The sequence below is a fragment of the Muntiacus reevesi genome, chromosome 11, assembly GCF_963930625.1.
Source record: "Muntiacus reevesi chromosome 11, mMunRee1.1, whole genome shotgun sequence".
In the NCBI taxonomy this organism is placed as follows: domain Eukaryota; kingdom Metazoa; phylum Chordata; class Mammalia; order Artiodactyla; family Cervidae; genus Muntiacus; species Muntiacus reevesi.
Genome location: NC_089259.1, coordinates 68,534,658 through 68,554,982, shown reverse-complemented (window position 1 = coordinate 68,554,982; position 20,325 = coordinate 68,534,658). Strand labels below are relative to the sequence as shown.

The following is a 20,325-nucleotide window of genomic DNA, read 5'->3' as shown; positions in this document are numbered from 1 at the left end:
CAGGCGCAGTAGTTGTGCTGCAGGGGCTGAGGTGCTTTGCGCCTGTGGGATCTTCCTAGACCAGGGAGGGATTCCATGTCTCCTGCACTGGCATGTGGATTCTTTGCCATGGAGCCACCGTTTGTGTATTTTTGCTTATGTGTCTATTGCCTTAGGAGACTGACCTAAGAAAACACTGGTATAATTTATGTCAGAGGATGTTTTGCCTATAATCTCTACTGGTAGTTTTATGGTGTCATGTCTCATGATTAAGTATTTAAGCCATTTTGAGTTTATTTTTGTGCATGGTGAGGGGGTGTGTTCTAACTTCATTGATTTACATGCTTGTGTCTCTGTCCTTGTATCTTAGTCTCTTCATCTAAGCATACCAGTCAGATTAGATTAGATCCAGTATAATTAAGGGTAATGATTACCTCTTTAAAGTCCATGACACCAAATTCTAAGGTACTGATGACTCAGGTGACCACATGTGAATCTGAGGGGACATGATTGGTTTACAAGTCCAGAATAGCAAAGTAGAGACTTCAGCAGAGTCAGCAAATGTGAGAGGAAGGCCTGTGATTAGCTCTGGGCTTTGGACACTAGGAGCTGACTAGGAGCTAGGATTCTACATCCACTAAGCAGGCGTTGTTAGACTTTGGTGGAACCTGCTCTTGTATAAAATGTGCTTAGTGTTTGGTTGATAAAAGAGTTGTGGAGATGGATGGTGGTGATGGTTGCACATCAATGTGAATGTACTTAATACCACTGAATTGTATGCTTAAAACGGCAGAAATGGTAAATTTCATGTTACATATATGGTAGCACACATACAAACCTGAATAGTACACTGAATCTTTGAGGACAAGAGAGAACAGGGCAGATGACACATGGCATGGTCTCCAGCTCTCTGATCTGACCCCCCTTTTCCAGCCTCTCCCGTTCATGGTTTGATGAATTTTCCCTTAGAGAAGTGCCTCGTATCTTGTCACGAGTTCAGTGAGAGGAGCTTGTGCTGTGACAGGGATTCCCCACCCCTACCCTCCTGGCATCATGAGTATCTCAGCCTCCTTATTCCCAACGCCCCACTTTGAGCTCACGAATGTCTGTTACCCTATCTTGTGTGCATCTGCACAAGTTCTCCATCAGGGAAGGAACAGATTCTGCTGGTCATTGCATCCGTGTCACAGGGAAGGGAGAGCAAGGCATTTTGGTGCTAAGTATAGTGTGCTGATCACAGAAGTTCTCCTGAGTTCTTTTTCAAACACTGGAGATATTTATAAAATCCTCTCAAATATTTTGAGTATACCGCTTTGGATATATACTTGATAGAAGCAAGCTTAAGACTGTTGTTTGTAATCAGAACCATATTCTCTAGGGAAACTTAAAGCAGAGAGCAGGAAAGCAATTTAGGAAACCACTCAGCAGCAATTGGAGAGTGTTCTCAAGTTACAGAATCGGATGGAAAAATATGCTATGAGATATGGTGGTCATGTGGAAGCTTAGGCATGGGAATGTTTTGTGTTAAAAGTGAATGACTCACATTTCTACTTGCCATTAACAGTTTCCTTCAGTCATGAATTTATATCCAAGATCATTGAGATTCATGACTTTTACAGCTTTATGCTGTGAACATAGTGGATTCTATCAGCTACAGAAGGTGAGGGTGTTACAGGAACTGATGCAGCCTCACCTGTGTCCAGCCATGGATCCCATCCTGATTCAGCCCCATATCAGTAGACCCCTGCCTCCTACATCATCAGATCTTGGGGTCTGTCCTGATCAGACTCCCATGCTGCTGTCTACACAGCTCACCCTCCTGTCTACACATCTCACCCTGCTGTCTACACAGCTCACCCACCTGCTCCAGCCCTTCCCGGACACCTCCCCTTTCCCCCCAACACCACTACTCTGCCACCATCACATTCACAAGGCAGCTCCAGGTCCTCAAACAGGCTTCCTTGCCGTCTGCTCCCATCAGCCTTTCCAGTTTGTCCCCACACCCACTCGGTATCCAGCTGTGCTGGCTCTGTGGGGGTCCTTTCATAGTCCGGTCTGTCTGTACACACGGTTCCTCTGTCCCAGAGCCAGGAAGCAGTGCGCCAGGACACAGAAGGAAGGTGGAAGACGGGACCTGCCATTCCCACCTACTCCTCCAGGGGGCGCCCCGTGCCGTCTGTCTTCCCACAGCCCTCAGTGGGTACGCTTAACCATTTATGAGTCCCCCTGCCACCCATTGTAGCTCAGTTTGGAAAAAATCTGCCTGCAATGCAGGAGACCTGGGTTTGATTCCTGGGTCGGGAAGATTCCCTGGAGAAGGAAATGGCAACCCACTCCAGTATTCTTGCCTGGAAAATCTCATGGACAGAGGAGCCTGGCGGGCTACAGTCCATGGGGTTTCAAGAGTCCCATACGACTTAGCCACTAAACCAGCACCACCACCTGCCACCCATAAACTGTGAATGCAGGAAGGCGCCTCTGTCCTGCATGTTCTGTCCAGGAACCCTGCACCTGCTGTGCCTTCTTCCAGGATGTTTCCCCAGACAGTCTCAGGGCTCCCATGTCTCCACATCTAAGACAGCAGCTGCCCTTATTTTTCCTTCAGAGCACAGGTCACAGCCGAATAGCGCATTTTCTATGCTTGTTCAGTGTGTCCTCTACACGGTGCAGAGTATTGTCTTCTATCCTGACCTGTGGGTGGATCATCAGCACTTAGGACAGTGCCTGGCTCCTCAGCAAACCTCTGCTGATTGAATGAATGGAGGTGGGGCCTCTGTCTTACTTGTATTGCCTCCACCAGGGGATGTGTCCCCTCTTAATAGAGCCCTTATATAGGATTATATGTGGGATTATAGGATTAACACAGCCTTTATATTGGAATAACTGTTATACAACTGGTTGCTGACTCAGTCATTTCTATGACATGACTTGGAAATCTTTAAAACTTGGAAAATAGTGTATTTTTCTAGTGATTTGGATAAAAGCATCATTCAAGAAAAATTCAAAGCCATTAATTGATCTCTTCATTGTAATTATTTGTGTTACCTCATCTGTGATGAGGAAGAAAACATCTTAAAACTTTTGGGTTGGTTCATCTTGGACACAACACCCCGTCAGATTTGATTAACATCTACCTTTAGGGATTAGTGAAGTAGTAGTGAAGTCGCTCAGTCGTGTCTGACTCTTTGCGACCCCATGGATGTAGCCTACCAGGCTCCTCCGTCCATGGAATTTTCCAGGCAAGAGTAGTGGAGTGGGTTGCCATTTCCACCTCCAACCTTTAGGGATTATTGGAAAGCAATTATGAGTTAAGGAGAAAAAAATTATGTTTTAGTACTAAGTTTTTATTACTAAGTTTGAAAAGATGTTAGTCAAGAAACTTAGGTATGAACGCTGAGCTAACACATGTCAAAATGTAAAAATGAATCGTTTTGGACTTAGTGAAGAGATGGTGTATGTGTTTACATCCCAGGGTCTTGTTTCCGATCACAGACTCAGTGTCCAAAGTATCCCCTTAAGAGTTTTCTGACCGGAGTCCAAAGCACATGACCGCTCGTGGATAGGGAGGAGTGGAAAAGAAAGCTGACATTTGCTGAGTAGATTGGTGGTTTGATTTCTCAGCACACATGGAAGAGTTGTCATTGACGTTCTGAGATGAAGAAACTGAAGTTTAGTCACTTGTCTGATGTCATCAGGCTTGTGAGAGGGACTGAGCTGCAGCCTGCTGCCTCCAGACTCTCCATCTGACTCACTCACAGGCTGAGCCCTGGTCCAGGTTCCTGAGATTTGCTCTGCAAGGGCCTTGGGCTTCCAGAGTACCTGCCTGGGGCCCTGCCTGTGGTCACCGGGTCCCCAAACTCACCCACCTGCTTCCATGGAGGGGTTGTAGACCCTGTGGGATGAGACTGGGGCTGAGTCCCTAGGGGTCTACATTTGAAATGTAGGAGTAGTTATTTTTGTTGTTGTTTGTTTGTTCTGTTTTTTTACTGTGAAAACAATTTAAGGTTGAATAGTTAGGGGTGTTGGAGAAGGCAATGGCAACCCACTCCAGTACTCTTGCCTGGAAAATCCCATGGACGGAGGAGCCTGGTAGGCTGCTGTCCATGGGATCGCTAGGAGTCGGACAGGACTGAGCGACTTCACTTTCCCTTTTCACTTCCATGCATTGGAGAAGGAAATGGCAACCCACTCCAGTGTTCTTGCCTGGAGAACCCCAGGGATGGGGGAGCCTGGTGGGTTGCTGTCTATGGGGTCGCACAGAGTCGGACGCAACTGAAGGGACTTGGCAGCAGCAGCAGTGAGGGGTGTCTTGACTAAAAGAACTGGTGGGTGCTCTGAGCCACTGGGTGATTTCGACTATGATTTGGGCCATTTGGATTCTGTTCTTTTACTTTCATATTTGGAAAGTGTTCACTCCAAATGAAAGAAGACTTGCTTCCTGGATGGAACTGGGAATGTTAGTGACTGATAGAGGCCACTATGGAATTCAGTTTCTATCTAACGTTCTTTGGGAACAAGTGTCTAGCAAATGCACTCTGGCAAAGATTACCAAGAATCTATTAATTTTTTGTTGTGAATATTTACATCATTAATTATAAATAATCACCTAGAAAGCTATCTAAGAATGTACACATTTTTAAATGACATGGATCCCTCTTCTCTCATTCCCAAATAGTGATAAAATAGTATTTTAGTTTAGGCAAGTTTTGAAATCTCAGTATTACTCAGTTGTTTTCCTTTATGAAACATGTAAATAATTGTTAAGCTGAGTTTTAGAGGAAAAAACTTAGCTGTTTTTGCCTCCTTCACTAGACTGGTTTTAAGAAATTTTTATAGCACTAGATTCAAATTTGCTGCTGATAAATTTAAGAACCTAGCTGGAATAATTGATTTATGTTTATTTAATTTTTATTATTGATTTGGTATTTAAACTAAAGTCTTTCACTGCTGTGTGGTCTTTGTCTTACTGTTTTCAAAATATAGGTTTTCAGTTTGAGGCATTCCATTAATGTGCTTTTGCTTTCTGTACCTTTTACATTTGTAGGTGTATTCGTCAGGCCTTAAAGGAGAAGATTACAATCTTAGTTACTCATCAGTTGCAGTATTTAAAATATGCAAATCAGATTCTGATATTGAAACATGTAAGTAATTTCTAGAAATCTGTGAAATTGCAAACACTCAGGTGTGTTGAAGGAGAGACCTGCCCTCAGGTCACTCCTTTGGTTCATGGTAAATACCCTTTTCTCCCTCAGGTTTTTGCCCCTTTCTTCTCAGAGCTGGTATTCATGCCTTGGAGGATGAACCTAAAATAAAGCCCTGTAGAAATGTCACTATTACACTCTAAGCCATATAAACCCTAAAGTGTGTATAAGTGCAACCACAGGGTTATTGAATCATCACTGTCCTAATGAAATTTATTAAAGATAATGATACAGTTTTATTTAGAACTTTTTATTTTCCTCTCCCATGAATTTAAGTCAAAGTATATTACTTAGAGATTCTAAGATCTGTTGGTATCCAGGTGATTGTTATACGTAGTTTGCCTAAAGAGTATCTACCGTTGACACCAGAAGCGAGGTTGGGTAGCCGAGCACCCGGGTCAGAGATGCCCTCTCTGCTGGTGTCTCCAGTTGCTGGTCTCCCTGCCCAGGTCTCTATGTGTCTGATACGTGTGGGAGCCTGTGCAGCAGGAGGACAAGGCCCTGCCTTCACGGGGCTCCTGTTCTTATGGGGAGGATGTGACAAAGAAGGTGACATTCCTGGCCTCCCTGAGGAGCTGGTGCCTCATGGGGTCTGAGTGACATGAAGGTGGGGGCCACACAGTCACTTGGGGAGGGGGTCTGAGGCAGCGGGTCTTGAGGAAGGAGCTGACCTGGCAGGTTGGAGGAACAGCAGGAAGACCAGCGTGTCTGAGGACAGTGAGCAGGGGGACGGGAGGGGGCTGGTCTCCAGGCAGTGGGCAGGGGACCAGAAGTGGGATGGAAATCTTGGATGGTCCAGAGCAGAGGAGGGATGTGGTCTGATGTGGGAGTTAAGAGAGTCCTCTGATGGTCACTGGAGGGGTGACAGAAGAAGCAGTTAGGAGTCTTAGTAAAGCTGAGAAGACAGAACTGTGGGTTCAGGCTAGAGTATCAGTTTCTAGAGCTGCCATAACCAAGTACTGTAAACTGGGTGACTTAAAACAACAGAAGTTTATGGTCTCCCTGTTTTGGAAGCTACACGTTCCAAATCCAGGTGCTGGCAGGGCCATGCTCTCCCTGGAGGCTCCAGGGGAGAATCGTTCCTTCCAGCCTCTGGTGTTCACTGGCCTTCCTTGGTGTTCCTTGGCTTCCAGCTGCAGCACTGTGGTCTCTGCCTCTGATGTCACATGGCTGTTGTCCCCATGTCAGCCTGGGTCTCTTCTGTTCTCATAGCAACATCAGTCTTTCTGGCTTTAGGGTCACCCTGCTCCACTGTGATCTCATCTTAACTCAATTACATCTGCAAAGACCCTGTATCCAAATACGGTCATGTTCACAACTGTCATGTTTGAACACATCTTTTTGAGGAGGGGGCACCATCCAACCCTAAACTTCTAGCATGACTAGGGGTGGGATGGAGATTAGTGAGATGGGGATTAGTGAAAAGTTTTCAGACTTGGTGGTCATTTGATGCTTCATTCCTTGGCTCATTTACCTCTGGGTCTCAGCACCTTTGTTGTTAACTTCTGACTGCTCCACAACCTCTTTGTCAGATTCCTGACTTTTGAAATGAATCTGCTCCAAGAAAGATTATTAAAATACAGAACCCCTGCCTTTCTAGAAGCAGTTTCATGTGTCAACCCCTCTCCACTCCTCTAGGAATGGGGGGAGGGGCTAAGGTTTCTCAAGCTTGAGAGCAGTTGATTTCATGTGCAAAGGGGGCGATTCTAGTGTGTAAACCCCAGCGTTGACAGTATTATGAGCACAGGATCAGTGGGCAGGATAATAACCTATTTAGCCAGTCCCTAGATGTTTGGGGGTCATCTTATTGCTTCCTCTGAGGAAACTACACCCAATTTTAGTACTCACAAAATGGCTATTTGCCCCCTGGTGAGCACCCCAGCATGAGTTGGGGTTCATCTTTACTGTTTGTTTGGTCCCTCTGTTCACAGCAGATGGGGAATGGCTGTCCTTTTATCCCCCCAGAATTGTCAGTGCTTGACCATTGAGTGAAATTGCTGTCTTTGTACTACCAGTCATTTCATTGTGCATATTGCAGATTTGATGTGGTAGGTGGTGATTTCATTAACGAGGTGTGTGAATTTTGCCTCCCAAGTGGAACAAGACCTGATATATCCTGCTTAATTCTCTAGTTCTGCAGTATCTGATGGTACCCAGTTGCTTCCCTGCATTTCTCCCAGTGGACCACCTCAGGGGAGAGGGTGAGAGGGGTCCCAGCGAGGGTCCTGGGCCATCTCCCTCCACCTGAGCTGCCTTAACCAGAGTTGCTCTCATTTGATGTGTTTTGCATCCTGAGATTGTTTTCCCCTGATGTTTTACTTGCTACTGAGGGAATCAGCTGAGTCTGGTTTCATGGGATCAGAAAATAGTGAAATATCTGCACATTATTTTATGTGACTTTGTAAGGGAGGGAAACTGTGCAAGGATAGGTCACATGTTTTCAAAGAAAATGATTTGATTGACTGTAGCTTAAGCACTTGCCTGATTTGGAGAAACCTAGTTGGCTGCATGTGGTTGGTTGTCCCTAAGTTTTTTCTCGAATCTGAGTGCATTGATTCTGGCTTAGGTTTTGGTTTGTGGGCACAGACTGCCAAGGCTTTAGAGTCACTCCAGTCCCATGGCTTCCTTGTTTAATTACTTTAAAAGGTGGAATATTGAAATTTCAGTTGGGAACTTGCTGAGTGTGTGGAGGCAGTTGTAGACCGAGGAGATGCCTCTCATGGGTTATCTGTCCAGGGCTGGTTCCTATTATCCCAGCCGGGCACATGATAGTGTGACAGTGACAGTGGGCAGTGAAGATTTAATGAGTGACTCTTACCTACATGCATAATTGTGCCCACCTCTAGGTTAGGTTTAAATTTCTTTCCTGGAATTGGCATATGAGGCTTCTCTCAATTCCCATGTTGTCTAAAAGGACTGTGCTGATCCTCCCACCAACCTCTGTACTTCCTCCTTCCCTAAGTGCCCAGGGTAGTTATGTCAACAGCCTCCATTTTTAACACATGAGCACACGTTTCTTTCATATCCCCTAGCACCTAACACAGGGACAGGGTTTGGCAGAGAACCCAATGCTCAGTTCTGTACTGAGTTGCCTGAACTAGATTTCTCAACAAGAATTCTAGAACCAGGGATCATTTTGTCCAAAAATGTTAATTTAAGACCAGATAGCTTTTCTTGATTAGTATTTATGTTGGTTTAATATTATCAAATATAAATTAATTCCTCTCAACTTTTTTGTTTTAGGGGATAATGGTGGAAAGAGGAACTTACTCTGAGTTCCTGAAATCCGGGATAGATATTTTTTCCCTTTTTGAGAAGGGGAATGGGCAGTCTGAACCATCTCCAGTGCCAGGAACTCCCACTGTGATCTCTGAGTCTTTGGTTCAGTCTCTCCAATCTCCCAGACCCTCGTTGAAAGATGCGGCTCCAGAAGACCAAGAAGTGAGTTTCTCATCCTGCAGTGTGCCCAAGTCTGTCTGCTCTTGGTGGTCTCATGGACCTTCAGCCTGCTCATGACATCTTCATTTGTCTGAAAGTAGACCCTAAGGTTCCCAAAATCTTGTTTCATGGAACTGATAGAAGAGCATGAAGGAATCAAGCCTGCTCAGGGTTCCCCTTTGAGTATAGGATGGAGACTCTTATGGAGATCAGTAGTGATGCACTGCAATGAATTTCTGAGTGAATGTGGCTCACATTGATTGAGGACTCTTCAGTTTGCCATATTTACATCCTACTCATGCTGGTGGCCCCTGGCTTCCCTTATGCATCCAGAGGCTTAATGTGAAGACCCCCTTAGACTGAGTCCTGCTGTTACGTTAAATCATCTACTTTTCCTCTATGTTGAAATGTTCTAGCACTCATGTGACTGATGGTATTATCTTGCCTAGGTGTCAGATGGTTTGTGATAGGCCAGAGGTAACGTGTGCGAAGGACCTGCCACATGGTAGACATTTCGGTGTTAGTTCCCATCCTCCTTTCTTACCCTTCATGACCATGAACCGCATCTTATCGACCTTGAATCCCAGTGGCCAGGAAAGAGCCGAGGACACACTAGGCTTCTGTGACTCTATAATGCATTCTAAGTCCTCCAGACAGAAATGCACTAGATCTCCCTTAAAAATATACACAGATATTCCTTGATATCCAAACCCAGGAGCCTGGAATGATTCTGATAAGTATTCAGATTAGCTATTCACTTTCTAAACTCAGGAATCACTCTCCGAAATTTAGGAACCAAATAGATTCAGATCATATGTTTGCAACATGTTGTGTAAACTCCTATTTACTGTAACTCTCTGTGAACTCAGTTTACTATATTTGGCTTGTATTTTGAGCCCCAAGTATGTTTTATGTTTCTATCATTGAATAACACAAGTCATCTGGAGTAATACATTAGCTCCATATCATTTTGTGTGTTATTTTAGAGGGAGTTTCTGCATTTATACATTAATTGATTTTGTTGTGTGTGTGTTGAGAATCATGTTCTATTTTAAGTAAAGCTCTCCAACAGTGAATAACCTAGTGTGAATGCCATTTGATTATTTTTCATGGGTTCCTATGAGTGGGATGGCTGAGCCCAGGGGTAAACACATATGTGATTTGGCCAGATATTCCCAAACCCTTCTCCATAGGAGATGGACCATCCTGCACTCCTACCAGTGTATGAGATGTGTCTGTTTCCCACAGCTTTGCAGAGGAGGACATTGTTGAACTCTTGAAATTTGGGGTTCATTTTTTAAAATGTCGTCTCTCAAAAAAATAAATAAAATTTCATCTCTCACTGCCATTTTTCCCTTTTAGACTGAGAATATACAGGTTGTACTACCTCTAGAGAATCATTTGGAAGGAAAAGTTGGTTTTAAGACCTATAAGAATTACTTCACAGCTCGTGCTTACTGGCCTGTCATCATCTTCCTTATTCTAGTAAACATCGCAGCTCAGGTACGTAAGGGCATTTATTCTGGTTTGTGCACTTGGCTTGATATTTACATACTACTTATACTGTATTTTATAATTATTTTTAAGTATTTGTATTAAGAGATTTATCTCAAAGACGTGGCTCATGCAGTTGTGGGCCTAGCTTGGTGAATGTGGAATCAGAAAGGCAGGCCTGCCGGCTGGAACCTCAGGCAGGAGCTGACTCTGATATCTTGAGACAGAATTTCTTCCACATCCAGGAAGCCTCAGGTTTTGCTCTTAGGGTCTTTGACTGACTGGATCAGGCTACCACAGTGTTGAGAGTGACCTCCTCTACTTAAGTGACCTCTACTTAAGCGACCTCACATCCACTTAAGATGGATGTGAACCATATCCTCAAAGTACCTTCACAGCAATATCTAGATGGGTATTTAGCTGAATCACTGGAGACTGGTCCAGCCAAGCTGACACCCAGAACTGACCCTCACTGTACCTGTCAAGCTTTTTGCTTTGTAAAATCCCAACATTTGTTCTGTTATTACTGCCTTTTGCAGTCCACTTCGATTTGTATTGAAGTACATTACATCTGGGGAGCAAAGTCTTCTAGGGAAAAAGGGATTTATTTTAAAGATTACATTAACATGTAAGATGCCCTCCCTGACCTGTGGTCATGGGGCAAGGGACTTGGTGCAGACCTGAGCCGGAAGGACCACCTCCGTGTCCTGGGGCCTTCTCTTCCCCCATCCTGTGAGCGGGGTGGGGCTCAGTGACGTCAGCGTCTGAGTGACTGTGTTTCCTGCTCCAGGTCGCCTACGCCCTGCAGGACTGGTGGCTTGTGTTGTGGTGAGTGATTCCTGCTCTGACCCAGAGTGTTGTGAAGGCTACACGAACCCACAGAGTCAGGGGGAGAGGTGGGGCTTGTTCAGCCTCCTCTTCTGACCCTCATTGTTTCCCTGAAGAAAAATGAAAGTTCCTATGGGTGGTGTGTGATCCCCTCATGGTCTCTCCCCAAGTCCCTCCCTTTAGCAGCTTCTTCACAGACAATTTTTCTCTTCTTTTTTGAACTTTTAATATTGTATTGGGATATGGCTGATCAACAATGTTGTCATAGTTTCATTTGAATAGTGAAGGGATGCAGCCATACATATATATGTATCCATTCTCCCCCAAACTTCACTCCCATCCAGGCTGCCACATAACATTGGGCAGAGTTCCATGTGCTATACAATAAGCCCCTGTTGGTTACCTGTTTTAAATATAGCAGTTTGTGCATGAACATCCAAATTCTTTAACTATCCTTCCCCTTGACAACCATAAGTTCATTTTCTAAGTCTGTCTTCACAGATAATTTTGAAAACTGAAAGCCGTGATTCAGATTTTTAAAAGGGAGATACACACAGGGCCTTTCAAGCTGGGAAACACTTTCCAGCATAATATGCATTTCTTGAATTGAGGTAATTTTCTTATGATATTTGTGTAAATTTTATCTATATCTATAGTGTAATATTTTTTATTTCCTCTTCCATAGGGCGAATGTACAAAATGTCCTATATTTGGGGGGATATGTAAAAGAAGATGAAGATGTAGTATTCATTCTGAACTGGTACTTAGGAGTTTATTCAGGTAAAGTTGAGTCATCGCTCTATAATACCAGAGTTTAAGATGCTTACAATGAGTCTGCATGAGCAAGAAGGCTTCCAGACTAATTCAGTAATGTCTTCATAGATTAAGTATCTGAATCACATTTACTCTGTGAATTAATTAGAATGATTATTTTAAATATCTACTAGAAGAAAAAAGGTTGCATGAAGACTCTTAAATTGTTCCATACTGGATTTTGGTAGTTAAGCCAGGATTGCATATTGAGAAAATCAGCCACTGGAAATATGTAGCTATTGTGTATTCTAATAGGTGCTTTAGCTAAATCTTATATCACTATATGGATGGGGAAGGAGAATAGAAATGAATCCCTACCCTGTGATTCGGGTTGTTCCACTTCTGTCTGAATAAACCCTGGCTTTTATTGATCTTGGATGAAATCCTCTAGCAGCGTTGACCCCAGGTGAAAGCATTACTCCCTCCCAGGTATGCAAAGCTCCCCTTTCGACACTGCTCATCTCCTGGGCTTCACTCATAACTTGAGAAGCTAAGCAGGGGAAGTCCAGTGTCTGGAATGAGGATTCCTTCTCTTTCTTACCCTGAGATCACAGTGTTACCTGCTCCCCAACTGTGTGATTAATTCAAAATTTGGCTTGCCAGCAATATTAACTATTAACATGACTTCTTCTATTCACAAGAGTATTTACAATATATATATAGCATAGCATTACATACTATTTAAAGTATGTCTTTAACAAATATTTTAAATGCTTTCTTTATCCATTCATCTGTTGATGGACATTTAGGTTGCTTCCACGTCCTAGCATTTGTAAATAGTGTTGCTATGAACACTGGGGTGCATGTGTCTTTTTGAATTATGGTTTTTTCAGGGTATATGCACAGTTGTGGGATTGCTGGGTCGTATGGTGGTTCTATTTTCAATTTTTTAAGGAACCTCCATACTGTTCTCCACAGTGACTGTAGCAATTTACATTCCTACTAACAGTGCAAGAAGGTTCTCTTCTTCCATACCTTCTCTAGCATTTATTGTTTGTATGCTTTTTGATGATGACCATTCTGACTGGTGTGAGGTAATAGTTTGTTAGAGTTTTGATCTGCATTTCTCAAATAACGATATTGAGCATCTTTTCATGTGCCTCTTGACCATCTGTATGTTTTCTTTGGAGAAAGATCTATATTTGCCCATTTTTTGGTTGGGTTGTTTGGGTTTTTTTTATATTAAGCTGCATGAGCTGTTTGTATATTGTGGAGATTAATCCCTGGTCAGTTACTTATTTTGTAATTATTTTCTCCCATTCTCAGGGCTGTCTTTTCATCTCATTTATGGTACATATATACACTGGATCAGGGGAGGAGGGGCTCCCTGGGTAGCTCAAATGGTAAAGAATTTGCCTGCAATGCTGGAGACCTGAGTTTCATCCCTGGGTCAGGAAGAACCCCTGGATAAGGGAGTGGCAACCCACTCCAGTATTCATGCTTGGAGAATTCCATGGACAGAGGAGCCTGGTGGGCTACAGTCCAAGAGGTTGCAAAGAGTTGGACATGACTGAGCAGCTAACACACATGTACACTGGGATATTAATTATGCATAGAAAGGAATGAGATTGGATCATATGTAGAGAGGTGAATGGACCTAGAGTTTGTCGTACAAAGTGAAGTAAGTCAGGAAGAGAAAAACATAAAAATCCCAAACTTGTATTAATGCATATATATGGAATCTAGCCTCTTCATGGATCACTGCCTTATCATGGTGAAGGGGCTTGCATAACTCAATGAAGCTATGAGCTATGCCATGTAGGGCCACCTAAGACAGACGGGTCATAGTGGAGAGTTCTGACAAAATTTAATCCACTGGAGGAGAGATTGGCAAACCACTCCAGTGTACTAGCCATGAGAAACCCATGAACTGCATAAAAAGGCAAAAAGACATAACACCAAAAGATTAGCCCCCCAGGTCAGAAGGTGTCCAATAAGCTACTGGGGAAGAGCAGAAGACAACTACTAATACCTCCAGACAGAATGAAGTGGCTGGGTCAAAGTGGAAACGATGCTCAGTTGTGGATGTGTCTGTTGGGGGAAGTAAAATCTGATGCTATAAAGAACAGTATTGCATGGGAACCTGGAATGTTAGGTCCCTGAATCAAAGTAAACTGGACACGGTGAAGCAGGAAATGATAAGAGTGAACATAGACATCTTAAGAATCAGTGAACTAAAATGGACGGAAATGGGTGGATTTAATTCAGATGACCTTTATATCTACTACTGTGGGCAATAATTGCTTAGAAGAAAGGGAATAGCCCTCATAATCAACAAGACTCCAAAATGCAGTTCTTGGGTGCAACCTTAAAAATGACAGAATGATCTTGTTTCATTTCCAAGGCAAACCATTCAACATCTCAGTAATCCAAGTCTATGCCCTAAGCACTGATGCTGAAGAAGCTGAAGTTGATCAGTTCTATGAAGACCTAGAAGACCTCCTAGAACTAAATGCAGAGTTCCAGAGAATAGCAAGGAGAGATCAGAAGCCCTTCTTCAATGGACAATACAAAGAAATAGAGAAAAACAACAGAAAGGGTAAGACTAGAGATCTCTTCACGAAACTTGGAAATATCAAAGGAACATTTCATCCAAAGATGGGCACAATCAAGGACAGAAATGGTAAAGACCTAATTGAAGCAGAAGATATTAAGAAGAGATGGAAAGAATACACAGAAGAATTATACAATAAAAATCTTAATGAGCTGGATAACCACAATGATGTAGTCTCTCAACTCAGAGCCAGACATTCTGGAATGTGAAGTCAAGTGAGCCTTAGGAAGCACGACTGCCTATAAAGCTAGTAGAGGTGATGGAATTCCAGCAGAGCTATTTAAAATCCTAAAAGATTTAAAGTGCTATTACAGTGCTGTACTCAATATGTCAGCAAATTTGGAAAATCCAGCAGTGGCCCCAGAACTGGAAAAGGTCAATCCTCACCCCAATTCCCAAGAAGGGCAGTACCAAAAAATGTTCAATCTACCAGACAGTTGCACTCATCTCCCATGCTACTGACATTATGCTTAAAATCCTTCAAGCTATGTTTCAGCATCATGTGAATTGACAACTTCCAGATACTCAAGATGCATTTAGAAAACATAGGGGAACCAGAGATCGAATTGCCAACATTTGCTGGATCATAGAGAAAGCAAGGGAATTCCAGAAAAACATCTACCTTTGTTTCACTAACTAAGCTAAAGCCTTTGACTGTGTTTGTCATAACAAACTATGGAAAAACTCTTAAAAAGATGGGAATACCAGACCATCTTACCTGTCTCCTGAGAAACCTATATGAAGGTTAAGAAGCAACAGTTAGGACTCTGTATAGAACAACTGATTGGTTCAGGGTTGAGAAAGGAGTACAACAAGTTTGTTTATTGTCACCCCATCTATTTAACTTATACACAGAGCACATCATGTGAAATGCCAGACTGGAGGGCTTAAAAGCTGGAATTAAGATTGCCGGAGAATATAAACATTAAATATGTGGATTATACCACTCTAATGGCAGAAAGCAAAAAGAAAATAAAGAACCTCTTGATGAGGGTGAAGAAGGAGGGAGAAAAAGCCAACTTAAAGCTGAATGTTAAAAAAAACTAAGATCTTGCATCTAGTCCCATCACTTCATGGCAAACAGAAGGGGAAAATGTGGAAGCAGTGACAGATTTCCTCTTCTTGGGCTGTAAAATCACTGCAGATGATGACTACAGCCATAAAATTAGAAGACAATTGCTTCTTAGCAGGAAAGCTATGACAAACCTAGATAGTGTGCTAAAAAGCAGAGACATCACTTTGCCAAGAAAGGTCTGTATACTCAAGGCTATGTTCTTTCCAGTAGTCATGTACAGATATGAGAGCTGGACAATAAAGAAGGCTGAGCACTGAAGAATTGATGCTTTGAAACTGTGGCGCTAGAGAAGACTTGAGATTGAGAGTCCCTTGGACAGCAGGGAGATCAAAACCATCAGTCTTAGAGGAAATCAACCCTGAATGCTCATTGGAAGTACTGATGCTGAAGCTGAAGCTCTAATACTTTGGCCTCCTGATGCAAGCAGCTGACTCACTGGAAAAGATCCTGATGCTGGGAAAGGTTGAAGGCATAAGGAGAAGAGGGTGACAGAGGATGACCTGGCTAGATGGCATCAGCAGTTCATGAACTTGGGTAAATTCCGGGAGATGGTGAGGGACAGGGAACCCTGGCGTGGTGCATCAATGGGGTTTGTGAAGTGTTGGACACGACTGAACAACAATAACAATGACAACATGGGATCGAGAAAAATGGTACAGATGGACCTATTTACAGGGGATGAATAGAGTCTTAGTTGTAGAGAGTAGATGTTTGAACACAGAGTGGAAATGGGGAGGTGAGGGAGATGAATTGAAAGATTAGGACTGACACACACACACTACCATGTGTGAAACAGACAGCTAGTGGGAAGCCTCTGTATAGCACAGGGTGCTCAGCTCAGTGCTCTGCGATGACCTAGAGGGGAGGGATGGAGGAAGGGAGGTCCAAGAGGGATGGGACATATGCATACATGTAGCTGATTTACTTTGTTGAACAGCAGAAACTAACACAACATTGAAAAGCAACTATATCCCAATAATTTTTTTTAATAAGTGAAAGTTTAATTATCCTCACAGGAAATGCTTGGAAAATCTTTCTGCAAAGAGTAAGTTATGTAAAAATCCACTCATTGATATTTGGTATTTATTTGTTGATCACTTGTGGAGAAGGCAATGGCACCCCACTCCAGTACTCTTACCTGGAAAATCCCATGAACGGAGGAGTCTGGTGGGCTGCAGTCCATGGGGTCGCTAAGAGTCAGACATGACTGAGCGACTTCACTTTCACTTTTCACTTTCATGCATTGGAGAAGGAAATGGCAACCCATTCCAGTGTTCTTGCCTGGAGAATCCCAGGGACGGGGAGCCTGATGGGCTGCCGTCTGTGAGGTCGCACAGATTCAGACATGACTGAAGCAATTTAGCAGCAGTAGTAGCATTGATCACTTGATAAGAAACTTGAATCTACCAGCTGTTTACCTTCTGAATTGGTGGACAATGAGGGCTTAAAGAAGAAGGAAGGGATTCTGTTACACATTCATATAGGATTGTAGGCTAAAGCAATTGCCTATTGATGGAATTCAGGAATTTGACCAGCTTTTGGAATTTAAATAACACTGATGTGGCAGCTGAATAGAAAGAAGTACTTGATGGAATATATGTTGCCTAAGTTATCCCCACTCTATATAGCATTGTGAGTTGAAGAGATGTTTGGAGGGCTATTTTAATTTTTATATGCATAGTAGTGCTCATTTATGCCATTGATAAGACATAAATTTAAATGATTATATTTATTTACAAATGCTTTGGGGTTCTATAAAATAGTGTAGTGAGAGATTTGTTTTGATTATCTTGTTTAGATTATCTCATGTCAAAATATAACTTGTAGTTTCTTGCAGTTCAGTTATTTAAGAGATTGTCCACTTGCAACTTAACATGGTCTTTTCATGCTCTTTAGAGCTACTTGGGCAAAGAAGTAGCTACTTTATTTTTAATATTTTAAATTTTTGTTATAGTTGCTTTCCAATGTTGTGTTAATTTCTGTTGTACAGCCAAGTGTACCAGTTGAACATATATCCTCTCTTTGGATTTCCTTCCCAATTAGGTCACCACAGAACATTAAGTAGAGTTCCCTGTGTTATACAATAGTTCTTTAAAAGTTACTTTACATGGAAGTATATTTCCTTGTAAATTAGAAGGAAATGGTAAATCATGTCTAAGAAGACATGATTTTCCCTTTTAATTCATGTGCTGGTAGCAAAGCATTGAAGAAGGGAATGGCAACCCACTCCAGTATTCTTGCCTGGAGAATTCCATGGATAGAAGAGCCTGGGGGCTACAGTCCATGGGGTTACAAAGAGTATGACTTGACTGAGCCACTAACACTTTCACTTTCGCCAAAGCATACCTTACGTTTAGATTATGGGACATGTTGTAAATAATGAGATTTGAAATGTGGAGAAAGGAAGATCAGCTACTTGTATAATTATCTGTCTTATAAGTTTTATTAGAACTTGTAATTGAATTAGGCAAGCCTAGAATGAAGCTATAGTTTATACATGATTTTTCCCCCATGTTGTTTGTATTTAGTGGGAGGGAAAGAGTGATTTTTATATTTTTCTTTATAAATGTATTTTTGAAAGCATTAAGCTCTTAGATAACCTACTTTATATATATATATATATACTTATATATATATTATTCTGTATATGTGTAAATCTCTATACAAATTTTATTTATAGAATAAAATGCACAATATCTTTTTAAACTGCCTGCCATGCTTTAGCATGGTTGAGGATAAGACAGAGATCTTCTGCTGATTGATGCTTCCTTATTTCAGGGTTAACTGTGTCTACTGTCCTCTTTGGTATCACAAGGTCTCTGTTGATATTCTACATCCTTGTTAATTCTTCACAAGCTTTGCACAACAAAATGTTGGAGTCCATTTTAAGAGTTCCGGTATTGTTCTTCCATAGAAATCCAATAGGTAAGTCAGACATGAAATTTCTTAATGAATATGCCTTGTTAACACATTAAGTGCCTATTTGCATTTTCATATTTGAAAATGGAAGAGATGCTTGGAAGAAAATCACTGTGTATGTTTATTCATTTTCTACAAAAAGTTTCACTGATGATTTTTCATACCAGAGAAAATCTGAATGTAGGAGCATATAAGCTTTTATTCCAATTTATGCATGTCTGTAAAAATACATGAATATTTACTTTGCAGGATGATTTAGGAGTCCATTTGTTATGTGGCGTATGAAACAACACCCAACAGATGATGAGAATGTGTTTAAATGTTTTTGACTAGTTGTTAAAACGTTGACTGTGTTACATAGTGTTAACTAGGAAGGACCATCTTCCATGCACATCTCTACAGAATCTACAGAAGACAGGCTGTGTGTTTCTTTCACTGTCCATCCATTTCTGGGACCACAGAGCTCTGGCATGTGCTCATATTTTGAGTTTTACCTAAATGATAATGTAAAATTAATTAAAATACAAGATCAGTGAAATGTAAACATCCTGTTCAATAAAATCAACTCTCTAGTTTTACAATGGACTTGTGGTTACATTAAAGATGTCTTGTGGTACCTAGCAGGTGGATCTTCAGTATTAAGTAAGAGTGTCCCTGAAGGGTTCCCAGTGGTTGCTTCCTTCACCCTGAGGCATTCAAACTGTTTTGCTTTGGAAGGTAGCCTCCTGACCTGGGTTCCTATGAAGAGTTAGTTCATCAGCGTACATGCCCGCTCAGTTGGTTAGACTTGTGCTGAGGCCCAGAGTGGCTTTGATTTTGAAGGTGATGATTGACAGGACCTGTCACAAGACTTCCTGTTTCACAAGACTGTTGTAAGGATTAAATAAGACTGTTTAGGGCAGAATCTTGTGCAGATTTATTCAAGACATGTTCTTTAGCCCAGGCACTGTGAGGAGCCCAGGATGGTAAACTGCAGAGGCCCACACAATCTCATCTTATTTCAAAGCTTGAGTGAAGAAGTGATTGGAACAGTCTTTTCTGTTATTACTGTGAAGTTGCTCTACTTTTCCTGTTAATGTGGAAACTACAGTTGTAAATTTGGGAGCATCAAGTGGGACTGAATTTCTGTTATCACAGCCTCTGAGTGCTTGTGACCACTGTTAACCAGGCTCTTGACCTGTTGGCTTCTCCAGATGCTGATTTATTATTCAAGGATTTGGAACCAAGTTTAAATCTTTAAGGTCAATAATCCTAGAGCAGCAGGCATTACCAGTAGGTATCTTGTCTCCCCCTCCTGTGTCTATTTTCAGAACTTCATCCCTTCAAGAAAATAGAAGCCCAAATAAGGACTGCAAAGATAGGCCCAAAGTTTTAGGGGCATCAGTTATTTACTCTTTTAGTAGTATATTAAGTTGAACTCTTCCCTGTGTTTATTTTCAAAAGTAGAATTTGTGATAGATTGTTTATGGTGTCTTTGTTTCTGGTATGTGATGGTATGAAGAGAAAACCACATAGAGTGGTGTTACTTGTTACAAAGTTAAAACTCACTCTGCTTGCCTCACAACGCCAATAAGTCTTATGGATGATGTGTTAAGGCAAAGAATAATGAGTTTATTTGGAAACCTGGCAGACTGAGAAGATGGCAGACTGATGTCTCAAAATAGCGATCTTATTGGGATCTGGATGCCTGGTTCTTTTATAGAACAGAGAGGAGAGTAGGTGAAGAAGTACAGTCAAAAAGCCATTTATCTTGCACAATAAGAGGGTATTTGTTCATTTTTTTTTCTTTTCTGCAGCCATTCACAGGTGGTGAGGGTCAGATTGTCTCCCTGTGAGCTGGTAAAAGCCACTTTAGTTTAACATTCAGGCAGAGGAGCAGGGTTCCCTGACCAAAGCAATGACTAGCAACAGTCAAAGAAACAGATCCAGCATGGAGTCAAAACTGGATCCTCCCTGCTACAGTTCCTTTGATTTGCACCTCCCCTGTCTGGGGCCAGTGTCCTGTTCTTTCTCATCCTGAGTCT

At 42.1% G+C, this 20,325-nt stretch overlaps 1 protein-coding gene across 1 annotated transcript in view; it reads left to right on the top strand.

The window, feature by feature from the left end:
* LOC136144515 (ATP-binding cassette sub-family C member 4-like) overlaps positions 1-20,325 on the top strand; it is a 150,191-nt gene that overhangs the window by 51,063 nt on the left and 78,803 nt on the right. Inside the window, exons 14-19 of the mRNA XM_065902421.1 lie at positions 5,024-5,120; positions 8,424-8,621; positions 9,981-10,121; positions 10,903-10,940; positions 11,626-11,720; positions 18,161-18,307. Coding sequence (XP_065758493.1) covers positions 5,024-5,120; positions 8,424-8,621; positions 9,981-10,121; positions 10,903-10,940; positions 11,626-11,720; positions 18,161-18,307 — 716 coding nt within the window. The remainder of the gene's footprint in view (positions 1-5,023; positions 5,121-8,423; positions 8,622-9,980; positions 10,122-10,902; positions 10,941-11,625; positions 11,721-18,160; positions 18,308-20,325) is intronic.